The sequence below is a fragment of the Oncorhynchus clarkii genome, chromosome 17, assembly GCF_045791955.1.
Source record: "Oncorhynchus clarkii lewisi isolate Uvic-CL-2024 chromosome 17, UVic_Ocla_1.0, whole genome shotgun sequence".
Lineage (NCBI taxonomy): Eukaryota > Metazoa > Chordata > Actinopteri > Salmoniformes > Salmonidae > Oncorhynchus > Oncorhynchus clarkii.
Window position 1 is genome coordinate 26,528,954 of NC_092163.1, and position 16,360 is coordinate 26,545,313.

At 42.4% G+C, this 16,360-nt stretch overlaps 1 protein-coding gene across 7 annotated transcripts in view; it reads right to left on the bottom strand.

The window, feature by feature from the left end:
• The window catches only part of LOC139370652 (ral GTPase-activating protein subunit beta-like), a 74,950-nt gene that overhangs the window by 23,344 nt on the left and 35,246 nt on the right, over positions 1–16,360 (bottom strand). For 5 of the 7 annotated variants that reach the window (XR_011627158.1, XR_011627156.1, XR_011627157.1 and 2 more), the window contains exons 10-18: positions 11,861–12,062; positions 8,111–8,278; positions 5,757–5,871; positions 5,349–5,496; positions 5,093–5,157; positions 4,557–4,695; positions 2,951–3,084; positions 2,348–2,530; positions 1,775–1,926 (exon numbers count right to left, since the gene is read on the bottom strand). Coding sequence is in view for 4 of the 7 variants with exons in the window: in XM_071110252.1 (XP_070966353.1) it covers positions 1,775–1,926; positions 2,348–2,530; positions 2,951–3,084; positions 4,557–4,695; positions 5,093–5,157; positions 5,349–5,496; positions 5,757–5,871; positions 8,111–8,278; positions 11,861–12,062 (1,306 nt within the window). In the remaining 3 variants the exon portion in view is untranslated. The remainder of the gene's footprint in view (positions 1–1,774; positions 1,927–2,347; positions 2,531–2,950; positions 3,085–4,556; positions 4,696–5,092; positions 5,158–5,348; positions 5,497–5,756; positions 5,872–8,110; positions 8,279–11,860; positions 12,063–16,360) is intronic. The other 2 variants (XM_071110255.1, XM_071110253.1) reach the window with 1 other exon arrangement.

Sequence of the window (16,360 nt, forward strand, 5' to 3'; positions counted from 1 at the left end):
TCGAACTACATGTACAGTGGGGCAAAAAAGTATTTAGTCAGCCACCAATTGTGCAAGTTCTCCCACTTAAAAAGATGAGAGAGGCCTGTAATTTTCATCATAGGTACACTTCAACTATGATGGACAAAATGAGAAAATGGCTTGCATGATATTAGGCTTTATTAGTTGAGTGACAACCTATGAAATTTGCTAGGTTATTATCTATGCGCTGTTCAAAACAGTGTTTTACCAGAATAAAAGTAAGCTACAAGAGACAACTCTCACCTGGCTATACACACTTCATTTCACGCTTCATTTCATTTTGATCAGGTTCACCCATCAGCAATAGTTTCAGTAGTTTCTCTTTAAACAATCAGTGTACACTGAGTATATAAAACATTAATAACACCTGCTCTTTCCATGACAGACTGAGCAGGTGAATCCAGGTGAAAGCAATGATCCCTTACTGATGTCACTTGTTAAATCTATTTCAAAATCAGTGTAGATGAAGGGGAGGAGACAGGTTAAATAATTATTTTTAAGCCTTGAGACAAGGATTGTGTATGTGTGCCATTCAGAGGGTGAATGGGCAAGACAAAATATTCAAGTGCCCTTAAAATGGGGTATGGCAGTAGGTGCCAGGCTCATCGGTCTGTATCAAGAACTGCAACGCTGCTGGGTAAAAAAGAAGAGAAAAAAAAAAGAAGAAGGTTTTGCATCACATCGATTCTTTCTCTAATCAAATCAAATTATTTCAAACTAAAACTTATCGTTTCTGTATCGGAGCCCATGTATCTAGATGTGTATCGAATCTTCTTGAAAGGAGAAGATGCACATCACTACTAGTAGGGCCCTATAAAATCCATCACATTTTTCCCAATTGCCGTTTTCCGCTCTCTCTCTCTCAAAAAAGTGTTTTATAGAGAATTGTAACTAGTTGTTTTTCAAAACAATGCTTGAGCCCACTTTTGAGGTCTGGGAGAAATAAAATGAAAATACTATCATTCTTGGGTGTAGTAACCTTTTAATTCCAGTGTGCACCAACAAGAGTGTTTTTTAGCAGTGTTTTGCATACATGTGAGGGTAGAGTTTGCAAAACAAATACCCACTGGATTGATATGCAACTTTCAAAATACAGAATACGGGGTTGATTTCTGTATTTTGAGAAAACCTTTCCATCTACCAGAAGACTTTTCATTAGCATCATCGCTAATGACTACACAGTGGTAGATCCGCACATACACAGACAAGGAATTCTCATTGTCTCTTCAGATATTTGCAGGAAATACGAATCACTGATGCATTCTGTTCATGTCTTATGATAAACTGTGTTACTAAGTTCAATCCCCTGCTAAATTCAATGGGTATAAATGAAAATGTGAATTACGTTTTAATATCTGGGTTCAGTGATTCTGTCCACGTTCTCCATATTGTAGAATTTATAGGGCAATATACTAGCTTAAAGGACAACTTCTAAATGTTATGCAATGAAATCAGCTAAATATATCCACATTTGCACTTTAGTAACCACATTGTGGGCCTGTTATTACAATACATAAATCATGATGGATTATTACGAATATCAAACTTGTTGAATGTGTGCCAATGAAAGCGTCCTGCGTTCCATGGATAAGTTATATTCTTCAAGAATCAATGGCTTTAAATCATTAAAAGTAAAAACAAAATTGGATATACCAACCACAGATTGCCCCTTTAAGAGAGAGCAAAAGACAATTAATATTTCCCTAAGAAACGTAACTGTATATTCCCATTACTCCTGTCAGGTGGCACTCACCATGACAGGGTGGCCTCGGCAGCATCCTTCACCCTCATGGAGGCCGGATTGTGCTCCTTGTCCCCTTTGTACCGCACTTCCTGGTCACTGGTCTTAGACTTGCTGCCCGATATTCCCAGCTCCACGATCTCCAGCACCTCTATCAAACAGTCCTGCAACAAAACACTATGTAATTGCATGGCACAAAAGTCGGGAGGTGAGTTTAGTCTTTAGAGAGCTCAGCTCATAAGGCAGAGAATAATGACGATAAAATAGTAAATCATGACATTATGTCAATGGAGGATATATGACCATTTGAATGATGAATGATTCAAAGGGAAGATTTGACCCACACCTCAAAGGTCGATATTTGCATCCATAGTATTTAGTAGCAGCAGCGTAGTCCGAGGGGTGAATCTTAACTTCCCTTTAAGTCTAATTTCCACCGTCATACATTGAAATCAATGAGAGACTAAGTGAAAAATCGACATAAATGGAAGTTAAGATTCACCACCACATGCTTAGATGGACAGAACAGTAAGACTAGCAGGCAGTTCTGTAGGTAGAAAGCAGGTGGTGTTGTTGTTCCCCTACCTTTTCATTGAGCATGTCGGGGTGCTCTGTCAGCCACACACACAGGCACTGGAAGGCCGCCACGATCATAGAGTGCAGGTCTCGGGAGTGGAGGGGGGCCGGCCGGCTGCACTGATACACGATATAACTGCACACCGAGCTTACTGCACGTTTACGGTCCGCAGACTCCACACTCGCCCTCACCTGAGGAAGAGGGAGATACAGCAGGGATCAGTGAACTACAACTGGTTCTTATTCACTTTATTGCCTACTCCTTCATATTCATTGCAGCACTTGTGTTCATTTTCGTAGCCTTTCCATATGTCCCACCACCCTATAGGAAATAGAAATTCCTTTGGTCTCTACCGAGTTAGATGAATCAGCTTTTAGTTTTTTTGCATCTTATTTGTGGAACAATCTTCTTTCTGCTTGAAATTTGTAATTATATTGATGTGTGTATTTCCTGTAATTTATGTAATTCTGTAAGAGAGACCTTGGTTCAAATGTTGCAAACCCTAAAGGAAATATGCATGTCCACCTACCTGAAACACTCATTATTGATCCCGTGGCAAGACGTTTTAAAATGTTGCGTGCCTTAATGAACAAGACCCCGGGGGCTCTTACCTTGGCTAGGCCGGCCAGCAGCTCCAGGGCGGCCAGGGAGATGCTCATGTCGGGCCTCCACTGGGAGTTGAGCCTCTGGGTGACCAGGTGGATGCTGCGGATCAGTAGGCCGGCGGCTGTATCTGTGTGGAGAGCTAGGGATATGACACCCCCAGATGACGACACCATACCACGTCACGCCACAAGCAGAGAAGGAGAGCTGGGGTTAGTAACTACCGGACCAGGCAGAACACGTCTAATAAGCATCAGATACACAGCAATCGGCATGTCGACAGTACTGTATGAGGACAAACAGGTACACTCAAACCATTGGTAATTGAAGTAATGGCTTTTTTTGTTTGGTATGAGGTTAGATATTGTGGTTGGATAAACCAGGATTGGGGGTCAAATTCAGTTTTCAACTCATTGAAATCTAAAAATCCTCATTAGAAATGTTAAATTCGTGAATTCACACCAACACTGGTATAAACCATGTCCAACCGTGCATGTTGCCAATAAAGTGGTAGCCAAAACTTGGACAATTTTATCAACCAAGAACATGCATCTTTACAAAAAAAAATAATAATAATATTAATCAAAGAATCAACAAATAGTGTTGCATGTAAGTGTTTCAATTGTCTTTCAGACGCGTCAGTGTTAAAATGAAGATGGACAAACACTTAACATTTCAACAAAGTTTGTAGAAGATTCTGTTTGAAATGAACTTGTCAGAGAACACAGAAATTGCAGTACAACTGCTGCACACAAGAGAGAGCCTGCATTTAGTGGATTGTCAGCATTTTTGCCCATTATCTACTTATTTTATAATATATTTGCAGCCAGTCATTGGGAATAACATGGGATGAATCTCAATTGGATATGTGCTTGATTCCTCGTGTCCTCACCACCTACTCAAAATGCATTGGAGGAGAAGATCCTAGGGATGGAACCTCAGATCTTCTGCTCCAATGTGCTTTGAGAAGGAGACAAGCAAGGATTATGTGAGGAATCAAAGAAATACTTAAACATTCAACTCCAGGTCTTGGTTCATAGTCCAACTCCCATAAAACGACATGCATATGCTGAATACCATAACGCATGCAGTTGAAGACGACGTTAATGAACAAATTGCACACACTGTGTATAGGGAGGAAATCTAGCAAGTGACAATACTCGCAACTGTCTCCATTCTGATAACAGTAGTATAGTATCATTCAAATGACACGGCATCACTGCAAACATGAGAATAATAATGCATTTTTGGTTCATCATGGAATCACCTTTAGTCAACGTCATATATGTCCACTATACAATTAAAGCATGGCTGACCGGAATGAAAAAGGTGAAAACACAGTGTCAACATTCAAAACTACAAAAACATTTCTGATTTTACATTGCGCACGTCTAGCTTGTTACACTAGTCAAGAAAGGCCTCATCTTCAGAGCTACTAACAAGGAAGGGCTGACGGTTGGTTGATTTTTGGCACACCTAGGTCCAAATATAATTTGTTTCCTTTTAAGATTCTTCAGGTGCGCATGATTGAACTTCCCTGGCACAATTTTGCCAATTAACCCAGGTCAGGATTTTGGAAAAAGGGCTCATGAGTGCGTCCTCGAAGGGGCTCACCGTAGTCTCTGAGGAGGGCCTGGGCGGGCCTCTCGCTGTCGGGGGTGGTGGCCTCAGAGCTGCCCCCGCTGGCGTTGCTGATGCCACTGTTGTTCCTGCTGTGGCTTTTAGCCAGCGCATGGCTGCCATCCACACTGCCCTATTGGGGTGGCATTAGAATGTTCAGGGGTCATAGTCTGCTCAGATGATTAAAAGGGATATTTTCATCAAAAAGCATTTTGTTCATAAGTCCACTATTAATATGGTCCCCTAAACCCTTTTGGGGATAAACAGTGGACTAATGAACAAAAAAAATTACAAAAAATGTTTGAGTAAAATATCCTTTAAATACAGATTTATTGATGACCTCTTGCCAGATTGCCCCCCCATAAGAGGTTTCTAACCTCAATGGTCTTCCATTGTTCAATAAAGGTCACATCTCTTTTTTTAACGATCTCTCTTAGCTACACGTGTAGTTAAGTTTACTGTATTTAAACATTTCTTTCTAGTTGAGTGAGCGCTTCTACAGCGTGGAGTACAAAATTATTAGTTCTTACCACCTCCGCTTGGGCACCGATGGACTCCAGGAGAGCAGAGTCTTGGACAATGTTGAGCATGGCACCTGTACAGAAAAAAGTCATTTAGTCATTCCATTCTAGTTATGGAATAGTTATTACAATTCATTGATTCTGTATTACTTAAAAGAGAAAGATGCCAAATTACAAAATAATACATTTCATGTATAACACAGTTTTCAGTGTAAACAATCAAAGTAAAAGAAATTGCTGCAGATAAAATTGAGATCAACTTCACCCAGGATCATCTGCGTATTGGTGGGGTCAGTCTCTGTCTGTAGCGCTCCTATTAGGATGTTGACCAATCGCAGCTTGAAGGAGAGGAAGGTGACGGCCTTGTCGTGCAGCGAGTTGTCATCATTGCTAAACTTGCCCTCCAAGAGCACCTGGAACATACAAATAATACACAAGGGTTACTTTGCATTTAGGCGATACATGGCATTGCAAATGATCAACTAAAACAGAGTCAAAACAAAACACTAACGTTGTGATAAGTCCAAGTCCATCTATACGCCTCAATCGAAATTGAATGTTAAATATAAAAGCTATATCATTTCCTCATTTTATGCTAATATCATGGTGTGATTATAATTTCAATTTTGAAGTGTGATGTCCCTTTAAACTCTCTTATAATTAACAGGTTTACCTCTGACTTGACCTTGCCAAAGTGGTGTGGCAGAGGCAGCATGGACAACAGGATGTTAATGGAAGCTCTCCTTAGGTCAGTGGGGTTCACGTATGTCTTAAACTTTGACAGCTCTCTGGGGGGAGGAAAGAACAAGTTAACTTAACTCAAATGTCAAACATTCAAAAGATACAGCAGTCAGATACCATGTTTAACCAACACCAAGCGTACACTGATAAAACTCCTCAAACAAATGCTTACATTTACATTTGAGCTTGTTTTAAGCATATACCGTTTTTTAATGTTAATTTCTGGGCATTTCCCTTGCGTGACACTAAGAGACAAACATACAAAAGGCGGCATACTTCACCCTAAGGGCTAAAAAAAGTCCATTCTGGTCAAAACCGCATTCCTTATGCATGCAGATGTCCTTAACACAGAAATAGAAAGACCATTTGACTTGAACTGTCTTTCAAACATCATAAGACTAATTAGACAAGGTACATTTGTGTGCTTGCGTCAGCTGTACAAGCAGCAGTGATGTCACGATACCAGAATTGTGCTTCAATACTGATACCAGGTTAAGTATCATGATACTCGATAGCAAAACTACACCACGGCAAAAATAAATGCTTATTAGCCAAAGGTTGGTATGCTGTCTCTCTATATGTAGCTATTAATTGGCTACATTTGGTCATAATGGTGTGTATTAAACATCTGTGTAATATTCAGCATTACTATATTCTTTAGAATTGTATTAATTACATACATTTTTGTGTCAAATTACAAAGAATATCGTTGCCCTTTAATAAGATTATATTTTTTTAAATGTCAATTTTATATTCATCATCTCCAGCACCACCCTAACATCAACATATGTGAAAATAGAATATTTATGTTTTGTAATAAAGATTGTGGATAAGTGATTCCAATGACATCAACCAATTAGTAGGCAATGCCTACTCAAAATTGGTTAAAATCACATGCACACCAATGATGTCAACGGAAAGATTTTGCTCTGTCAAAATAGAGCTCCAGAATTATCTGAATATTTTGTTCAATAGAGATTAATTTGCTTATATCTTTATGGGCACCGATATCATGAGCTAATTTATTTGGGGCCAATTCACCACATGAGTAAGTGGAAACTCAAAACACATTAACTGCATCGCTAACGCTAAACATAATACCCACTGCTGGTAGCCATGTATTTATCTAACAGTAAACTTTTCAGTTGTAGCCTACTACCCAATGAGTCCTATGGATTTGCAAAGGCTGTTGCGTATTTCGAAGCCATATCAAATATCTTGGTTGTAAAATAGTTGCTATAGAGCTAAATACAGTGACAACAGTAGTTGCTTCCAAAGCTGTATTTTTTTCCTCCAAAAGGATTTTGAACTGTCATAGCCTACAAATGCATTTTCTCTCAGAGTGCGGGGGAGAGGAAGAGAGTGGCACTCATCACAGCAGCAGGCCTGAGTGAAACAGCCGCAGGGCAGAGACTTTCATTACAGGAATCATAAGGATAACACACATTACTGTTTGACCAAATCATGGTTTTAGCCTCCTAAAATAATAGAACGTTTGAAGTAAGGTGACCATGTAGAATGTGCAGCTCGCACCGATGCGACCAATTATAAAAAATGTAACTCGCACAGCCAAGTTAAAGGGTCGCAAAATACAACTTTATGGTCACTGTCTGGAGCCCAGCCTCCTGATGACCTGGATGGAATCATGTGATCCTTCCTTAACCCATATGGGTTTCAGCCCATTCTAAAAATGTATTTTGGGAACTAGAGTCCTCTGTCCATCTCTATGATCTGGCTACAGTAGCCAAGACGAATGCTAGGCGTCTTTCTGGAGCCTATTCCTAAGTTGCTAATATATTAATAATTGAAAGTGTTGCTAGTCTGGACAGATCCTGTGTGCTGTGTCGAATGCATCAACTCATGTACTGCTTATTAAATTGTGACTCGCGTGGTGGTGTTTGAATGAATGACCAATCATATTGCTCAATTATAGCTTTTTCTAAGTGTAATCTAAACAATGCAGTGCTGACCAGGAAGCGACACTAGCAGTTTTCTATGGCAGATTGTGACAGAGCACATAAATGTCTAACTAGAACACCAAATGTGCTGAAACATTATCGGCCTGGTCGACAAATTTACTAGACAGACTTTATCCTGTCATTCAGTGTATGGCGTTTGACATTTAATAGAAGAACCGAAAGTAACAAATCTTGTACCGAACCGTTTGTTGTAATATCGTTTCTTACAAGCAGTACATGTGGTGCAGGAGAGTGCAGAATAATGAGAAGTATGGGGAATAAGTGTTCTTTCAGCAAGCACACCAAATATAGACGGTGCATTCCTCACCGGTCAGGGAGGACGTTCTCCAGGGCTGAGATGAAGTAGGGGACCACCACATTGATGCCCTTAATATCGGAGCAGAAGAGGGCTGAGGAGTTGAGGATGATGCTGGCCAGCACCGGTCGGCAGATGTAGTCGGAGATCTGGAGGCCCTGGATCAGAACCATGTAGAACCTGGGGGAGGAAAGAGACTGGAGGAGTCAGTCTGAAGCTAGAACACGTGCATGGAAAAGCTGTGGAAAAGGGGAACACAGATTTAGAAACGTCATAGTAGTCTGGTTAGCCATTTGCAAGTAGTCTGGGTAGCCATTTCATTAGATGTTCAGTAGTCTTACGGCTTGGGGGTAGAAGCTGTTTAGAAGCCTCTTGGGCTTAGACTTGGCTCGCCGGTACCACCTCCCGTGCAGGAGCAGAGAGAACGGTTTATGACTAAGGTGGCTGGAGTCTGACATTTTTAGGGCCTTCCTCTGACACTGCCTGATATAGAGGTCCTGGGAGGCAGGAAGCTTGGCCCCAGTGATGTACTGAGCTGTACGCACAACCCTTTGTAGTGCCTTGCAGTCAGAGGCTGAACAGTTGCCATACCAGGCAGTGATACAATCAATCAGGATGCTCTCGATGGTGCAGCTGTAGAACCTTTTGAGGATCTGAGGACCCATGACAAATCTTTTCAGTCTCCTGGAGGGGAAATAGGTTTTGTTGTGCCCTCTTCACGACTGTCTTGGTGTGCTTGGACCATGTTAGTTTGTTGGTGATGTGGACACCAAGGAACTTAAAGCTCTCAACCTACTCTACTACAGCCCTGCCGGTGAGAATGGGTCATGCTCCGTCCTCATTTTCCTGTAGTCCACAATACTCCTTAGTCTTGATTAAGTTGAGGGAGAAGTTGTTGTCCTGTCACCACACGGCCAGGTCTCTGACCTCCTCCCTATATGCTGTCTCGTCGTTGGTGATCAGGCCTATCACTGTTGTGTCATCGGAAAACTTAATGGTGGTGTTGGAGTCATGCCTGGCCTTGCAGTCATGAGTGAACAGGGAGTGCAGGAAGGGACTGAGCACGCACCCCTTAGTGGCCCGCATGCTAAGGATCAGCTTGGCGGATGTGTTGTTACCTACCCTTACCACCTGGGGGTGGCCCGTCAGGAAGTCCAGGCTCCAGTTGCAGAGGGAGGTCTTTAGTCCCAGGGTCCTTAGCTTTGTGATGAGCTTTGAGGGCACTATGGTGTTGAATGCTGAGCTGTAGTCAATGAATAGCATTCTCACATAGGTGTTCCTTTTGTCCAGGTGTGAAAGGGCAGTGTGGAGTGCAATAGAGATTTCATAATCTGTGGATCTGTTGGGGCGGAATGCAAATTGGAGTGGGTCTAGCGTTTCTGGGATAATGATAATGGCTAGAGACGTGAGTGCCACGAGTCGGTAGTTATTTAGGGTCGGTTACCTTCGTTTTCTTGGGCACATGGAATATGGTGGTCTGCTTGAAACATGTTAGTATTGCAGACTCGTACAGGGAGAGTCTGTACTGTCTTCACTGAAAATGTCAGTGAAGACATTTGCCAGTTGGTCAGCGCATGCTCGGAATACACGTCCTGGTAATCTGAATGTTAACCTGTTTAAAGATCTTACTCACATCGGCTGCGGAGAGCGTGATCACACGGTCGTCCAGAAGAGCTGATGCTCTCATGCATGTTCCAGTGTTACTACTTGCCTCAAAGCGAACATAGAAGTAATTTAGCTCGTCTGGTAGGCTTGTGTCAATGGGAAGCTCTCGGCTGTGCTTCCCTAATAGTTTGCAAGCCCTGCCACATACTACAACGGCTCCGACGCTTATCCGATCTTAGTCTTGATGTTTTGCCTGTTTGATGGTTCGCCGGAGGGCATAGCGGGATATCTTAAAGCAAAACAGTCCTGCAGCTTAGCATCTGCTTCTTCTGACCACCTTTTTATTGACCAAGTCACTAGTGCTTCCTGCTTTAATTTTTACTTGTAAGCAGGAATCAGGAGGATATAATTATGGTCAGATTTGCCAAATGGCGGGCGAGGGAGAACTTTGTACACATCTCTGTGTGTGGAGTAAAGGTGGTCTAGAGTTTTTTCCCCCTCTGGTTGCACATTTAACTTGCTGATAGAAATGAGGTAAAACAGACTTAAGTTTCCCTGCATTAAAATCCCCGGCCACTAGGAGCGCCGCCTCTGGATGAGTGTTTTCCTGTTTGCTCATGGCAATTTACAGCTCATTGAGTGCTGTCTTAGTGCCAGCATCGGTCTGTGGTGGTGTGTTGACAGCTACGAAAAATACAGATAAACTCTGTAGATCGAGTATCTCATGATAAGCTGTAGACCACACTACCTCAGGCAAGCAAAATCTTGAGACTTCCTTAGATATCGTGCACCAGCTGAGGTATACAAATATACATAGTCTGCCAACCCCTTGTCTTACCAGAGGCTGCTGTTCTATCCTGCGAATGCAGTGTGTAACCCATCTGTTTTATGCTAATAATGTCGTCGTTAAGCCACGACTCAGTGAAACATAAGATATTCAAAATGTCCCGTTGGTAGGATATACGTGCTTTTAACATTTTAGCATGTTAACTATGTTACTACACTGAACTAAAATATAAACGCAACATGCAACAATTTCACAGATTTTACTGAGTTACAGTTCATTGTAAGGAAATTGAAATAAATAAATGAATCTATGGATTTCACATGACTGGGAATACAGATATGCATATGTTGGATGAATGGCACGACAATGGGCCTCAGGGTTTTGTCACGGTACCTCCGTACATTCAAGTGGGGCTCCCGAGTGGCGCAGCGGTCTAAGATAAGACACTGCATCTCAGCGCTAGAGGCATCACTACAGACACCCTGGTTCGAATCCAGGCTGAATCACAACCGGCCATGATTGGGAGTCCCATAGGGCGGCGCACAATTGACCCAGTGTAGTCCGGGATTGGTCGGTGTAGACCGTCATTGTAAATAAGAATTTGTTCTTAACTGACTTGCTTAGTTAAATAAATGGTTAAACAAAATAAAAATTGCCTTCGAAAAAATGCAATTGTGTTAGTTGTCAGTAGCTTATGCCTGCCCATACCATAAACCTTCCACAGGACACTCTGTTCACAACGTTGATGTCAGCAAACCGCTTGCCCATACGACACCATACACAGTCTGGCATCTGCCCGGTACAGTTGAAACCGGGATTCATCCATGAAGAGCACACTTCTCCAGTGTGCCAGTGGCCATCGAAGGTGAGCATTTGCCCACTAAAGTCTGTTACAACGCCAAACTGCAGTCAGGTCAAGACCCTGGTGAGGACGATAAGCACGCAGATGAGCTTTCCTGAGACGGTTTCTGAGAGTTTGTGCAGAAATTCCTCAGTTATGCAAACCCAGTTTCATCAGCTGTCCGGGTGGCTGGTCTCAGACCATCCTGCAGGTGAAGAAGCTGGATGTGGAGATCCTGGGCTGGCGTGGTTAGTTGTGAGGCCAGTTGGTCGAACTGCCAAATTCTCTAAAACAACATAGGCTTATGGTAGAGATATTAACATAAAATTATCTGGCAACAGCTCTGGTGGATATTCCTGCAGTCAACATGCCAATTGAATGCTGCCTCAACTTGAGACATCTGTGGCATTGTGTTGTGTGACAAATCTGCACATTTTAGAGTGGCCTTTTATTAAATTAAATAATATTTATATAATACTACTATATTGCCTTTCTGCTTTGACTGTATCACGGTAAAACATGTAGGTACCTGGACAGATAAACGGGCAGTATCTCCTCGCCAGTCTTCTTGCTGCAGAAGATCCTACAGAGGGTTCCACAGGCCTCGGCCCGGCCCGACTCGTAGTTGTCGGGGAACTCGTTGGCGTCGAACATGGGATTGGACACCATGGTATCTGTGGACATCTGGGAGCCCTTTCTCCTCAGCTCCACACCTGTCTGAGTGGCCAGGGCTTGCGAGAGAGAGAGAGAGCGAGAGTGAGAAGGGGGTTCATAGGTGGAGGGGGGAGTAGAAATAAGGGAGAGAGAGAGAGGACACGAATGGAGGGGGTGAAGGAGGGTGGGGGTAGAAAAGAGAGAGGACAGAGAGAGCCCCAGTCAAAAATAGTGCACTTAATAAGGAACAGGGTGCCATTTGGAATGCACCCCATACGATTTGAAAAGGAGCATTTACAATACTTCTGCCTGGGCATTTTGCTCTGCAGACAACAATCGATTTGGATTACGTAAAGTTTCATTATGTTTTCTGAGCCAAAAAGAGATGTAAAACACACAGCAGCCTCTTTGTGAGCTCTGTGTAACATCCCACAAAGAGCTGATACAGGTGAATATATTTTCTCATCAATGGCAAAATTCAGTTTGCAATGTCTACTTATTAGCTCCTTGGAAGTTCACACGAGGCACGATATATAGCACAAATATATGGAACAGACATCCACCACATACATGTGTAACATACAGTACACACAAATTCAAGGTCATCAACTGAGGAGCAAAGAAAGCTATGGCAGAAAAACGGAACGTTTGTTGGTTTCTTTGGAAAATAAGTATTAGTGTGCGAGATCCTTTGGGGAGGAGATTACATGGGTATGATCCAGGTGTAGCAGGTCAGTTTGATTCCAGGCAGAATGGGGGGGGGTGGTTTGGGACTGGCAAGTTCAGGGTCGTATTCATTAGAGCATAGAAAATGTTTTGCTACGGAATACGAAAACAAGTGTTTCTTATCGGACCGGTTCTGGCATTCCCTCTCCTTGTTTCCATCAGTTTTCTTCCTGCCTAATGAATACATCCCCTGGCAACCTAATAACGACTCCGTGGCGATGACAATGGGCACAAACAAAAAATGCCAATCAAATACAGGAAAACTGCAAGTTTAAAAAAAAGGTACGGGAAGCTTGTATTCCTACTTACAAGAAAGAAGAATTTGGACAAATGTAGCTGCAAAATAGAAATGTAAAAAAATGGGAAACAAATCAAAGAACAGCAGTGATATGATGAAGTCTTATTCGTGGTTCAATTTCTCAAATGGTTCTTTGTTTTGTTTTCAGGACTTTCATAGTGATATTTCTAAGTGCTCTAAACATCAGTGTCAACAAAGATAGATAGTCGAAAACAACCATCATGACAAATAACCAACATGCAAAAACCGAAACTTAAAACTAAAACCAGAAGATAATGAAATATAACGAAAAATGCAACAGCCTAGATTAGGGGTCGGCAACTTTTATGACTGGAAAAGCCAAGTGTTCAGGGAGCCGCACAACACATTCAAGCCCTTTTCATGTGCAAAGGAGGCAATAGCACCACAGACACCAGTCAGATCAAATTACCACTAAAGCTGACATTCAGGGTCACAGAGCAGAGCACAGTGGCTGTCTGGTGAAGTTGGAGAGAATCGAATCTTGTGAACATACAATAACATAGCGATAAGACTTTTTTTTATTTAAAAACCTACCAACAAAAGGAATTAATTGAAATACCCACATCAAGCCCAGAAAGAAATGTAATAATCAAACACCGATACACAAGTATTATAAAGGAAAAATAATGTTTGATGGTAATCAATATACAGTACCAGTCAAGTTTGGACACAAATCAAAATCGAATTTTAAATGTGTCACCTCACATGTGTTTAACAGATGTTATTGCGGGTGTAGCGAAATTCAAGTTTTTTTAAAATTTATTTTCTACATTGTTGAATAATAGTGAAGACATTAAAACTATGAAATGACACATACAGTGCCTTGCAAAAGTATTCATCCCCCTTGGCATTTTTCCTATTTTGTTGCCTTACAACCTGGAATTAAAATGTATTTTTATTTGGATTTCATGTAATGGACATACACAAAATATCCCAAATTGGTGAAGTGAAATGAAAAAAATAACTTGTTTCAAAAAACTGCAGAGTGCAGACCATTTTCAGCACCCATGGTCTCGACAGTGACCATACTGTTTTGGAGAAAGTGATCTCTCGTGGAGCTGCCTATTTTGATTACAATGAATTGTTAATCATATTTTTTCTTTACATGGGCTATAATAAAACATTAAATAAAAAAATGTTGTTCTTTTTAGTGATATCCAATTAGTTACAGTCTTGTCCCATCGCTGCAACTCCCATACGGTCTCGGGAGAGGCGAAGGTTGAGAGCCATGCATTCTCCGAAACACGACCCCGCCAAGCCGCACTGCTTCTTGACACACTGCTCGCTTAATCCGGAAGCCAGCCGCATCAAAGTGTCAGAGGAAACACTGTACAGCTGGTGACCGAAGTCAACGTGCATGCACCCGGCCACCACACGGAGTAGCTAGAGCGCGATGGGACAAGAACATCCCAGCCGGCCAAACCCTCCCTTAACCTGGACGACGCTGGGCCGACTGTGTGCCGTCTCATGGGTCTCCCGGTTTCGGGCCAGCTGCGACATAGTCCGGGATCGAACCCGGATCTGTAGTGACACTTCTAGCAATGCGATGCAGTGCCTCAGACCCCTGCGCCACTCGGGAGGCCCTATAATAACAAATAAATATGTTTTTCTAAGATGGGTCCGCCTTTTTTCTTTGCTCCCCTCTGAGTGCCAGCTGTGAGCCTATAAAACAAAATGACTATGTTGGCTAAATTACAAATATTCTATTAATTCACATCTAAACAACAACTGGTATTTCTAACAGTATTATGAAAAAAATTCTTACAAATGAAATTAATTAATAAATAGGAGAATTTACTGGTTCGGTGCGATTTCTGGCACAAGTTTGTTTTCAGGCCTTTGAATTGACACCCATATGTCCTTGTCCTTCCTGTATGTTGGCGAGACTGGACACTGTGTATTGCTGCCTTTTGCAGCTTGGCGTGAGAATATATCTAATAGCCTCACACCAGTAGGTGCAGGTGCCTGGCTGCATTCCGAACGAAATGAAGTAATTTTTTTATTAACCTTATTTTTGGGGGAGGTTACTAACTTTTCCGATTTGAAAAATGTCATAAAAATAATAATAATCTACACACAATACCTGATCATGACAAAGGGAAAATGTTTTTCAGAAATGTTTGCAAATTTATAAAAACAGAAATACCTTACATAAGTATTCATACTCTTTCCTATGAGACTCGAAATTGAACTCAGGTTCAACCTGTTTCCAGTGATCATCCTTGAGATCTTTCTACAACTTGATTGGAGTCTACCTGTGGTAAATTCAATTGATTGGACATGATTTGGAAAGTCACACATCTGTCTATATAAGGTCCCACAGTGCATGTCAGAGCAAAAACCAAGCCATGAGGTCAAAGGAATTGTCCAAAGAGCTCCGAGACAGGATTGTGTCGAGGCACAGGTCTGGGGAAGCGTACCAAAACATTTCTGCAGCATTGAATGTCCCCAACAACACAGTGGCCTCCATCGTTCTTAAATGGAAGAAGTTTGGAACCACCAAGACTATTTCTAGAGCTGACCGCCCTGCCAAACTGAGCAATCGGGGGAGAAGGGCCCTGGTCAGGGAGGTGACCAAGAACCCGATGGTCACTCTGAAACCTTCTAGAACAGGGGTGGGCAACTCCAGTCCTCAAGGGCCTAATTGGTGTCACACTTTCTCCATCCCTAGCAAACACAGCAGATTAATCAAATGATTCTAAACTGAAGATCATAATTAGGTGATTATTGGAGATAGGTGTATTAGCTCTGGCTGGGGAAAAACTGTGACACCAAATCAGACCCCTCTGTTCTAGAAGGACACCCATCTCTGCAGCACTCCACCGATCAGGCCTTTATGGTGGCATGGAGGAAGCCACTATGGTAGAGCGTCCAGACGGAACACTGACCATGAAACAAGATTTTCTGGTCTGATGAAACCAATATTGAACTCTCTGGCCTGAATGCCAAGCGTCACATCTGGAGGAAACCAGGCACTGTTCATCACTTGGCCAATACCATACCTACGGTGAAGCATGGTGGTGGCAGCATCATGCTGTGGGGATGATTGTCAGCGGCAGGGACTGGGAAATCAAGGGAAAGATGATCGGAGCAAAGTACAGAGAGATCCTTGATGAAAACCGGCTTCAGAGTGCTCAGGACCCCAGGCTGGGGACGAAGGTTCACCTTCCAACAGGACAACGACCCTAAGCACACAGCCAAGACAACGCAGGAGTGGCTTCAGGACAAGTCTCTGAATGTCCTTGAGTGCCACAGCCAGAGCCCGGACTTGAACATCTCTAGAGAGACCTGAAAATAGCTGTGTAGCGACACTCCCCATCCAACCTGACA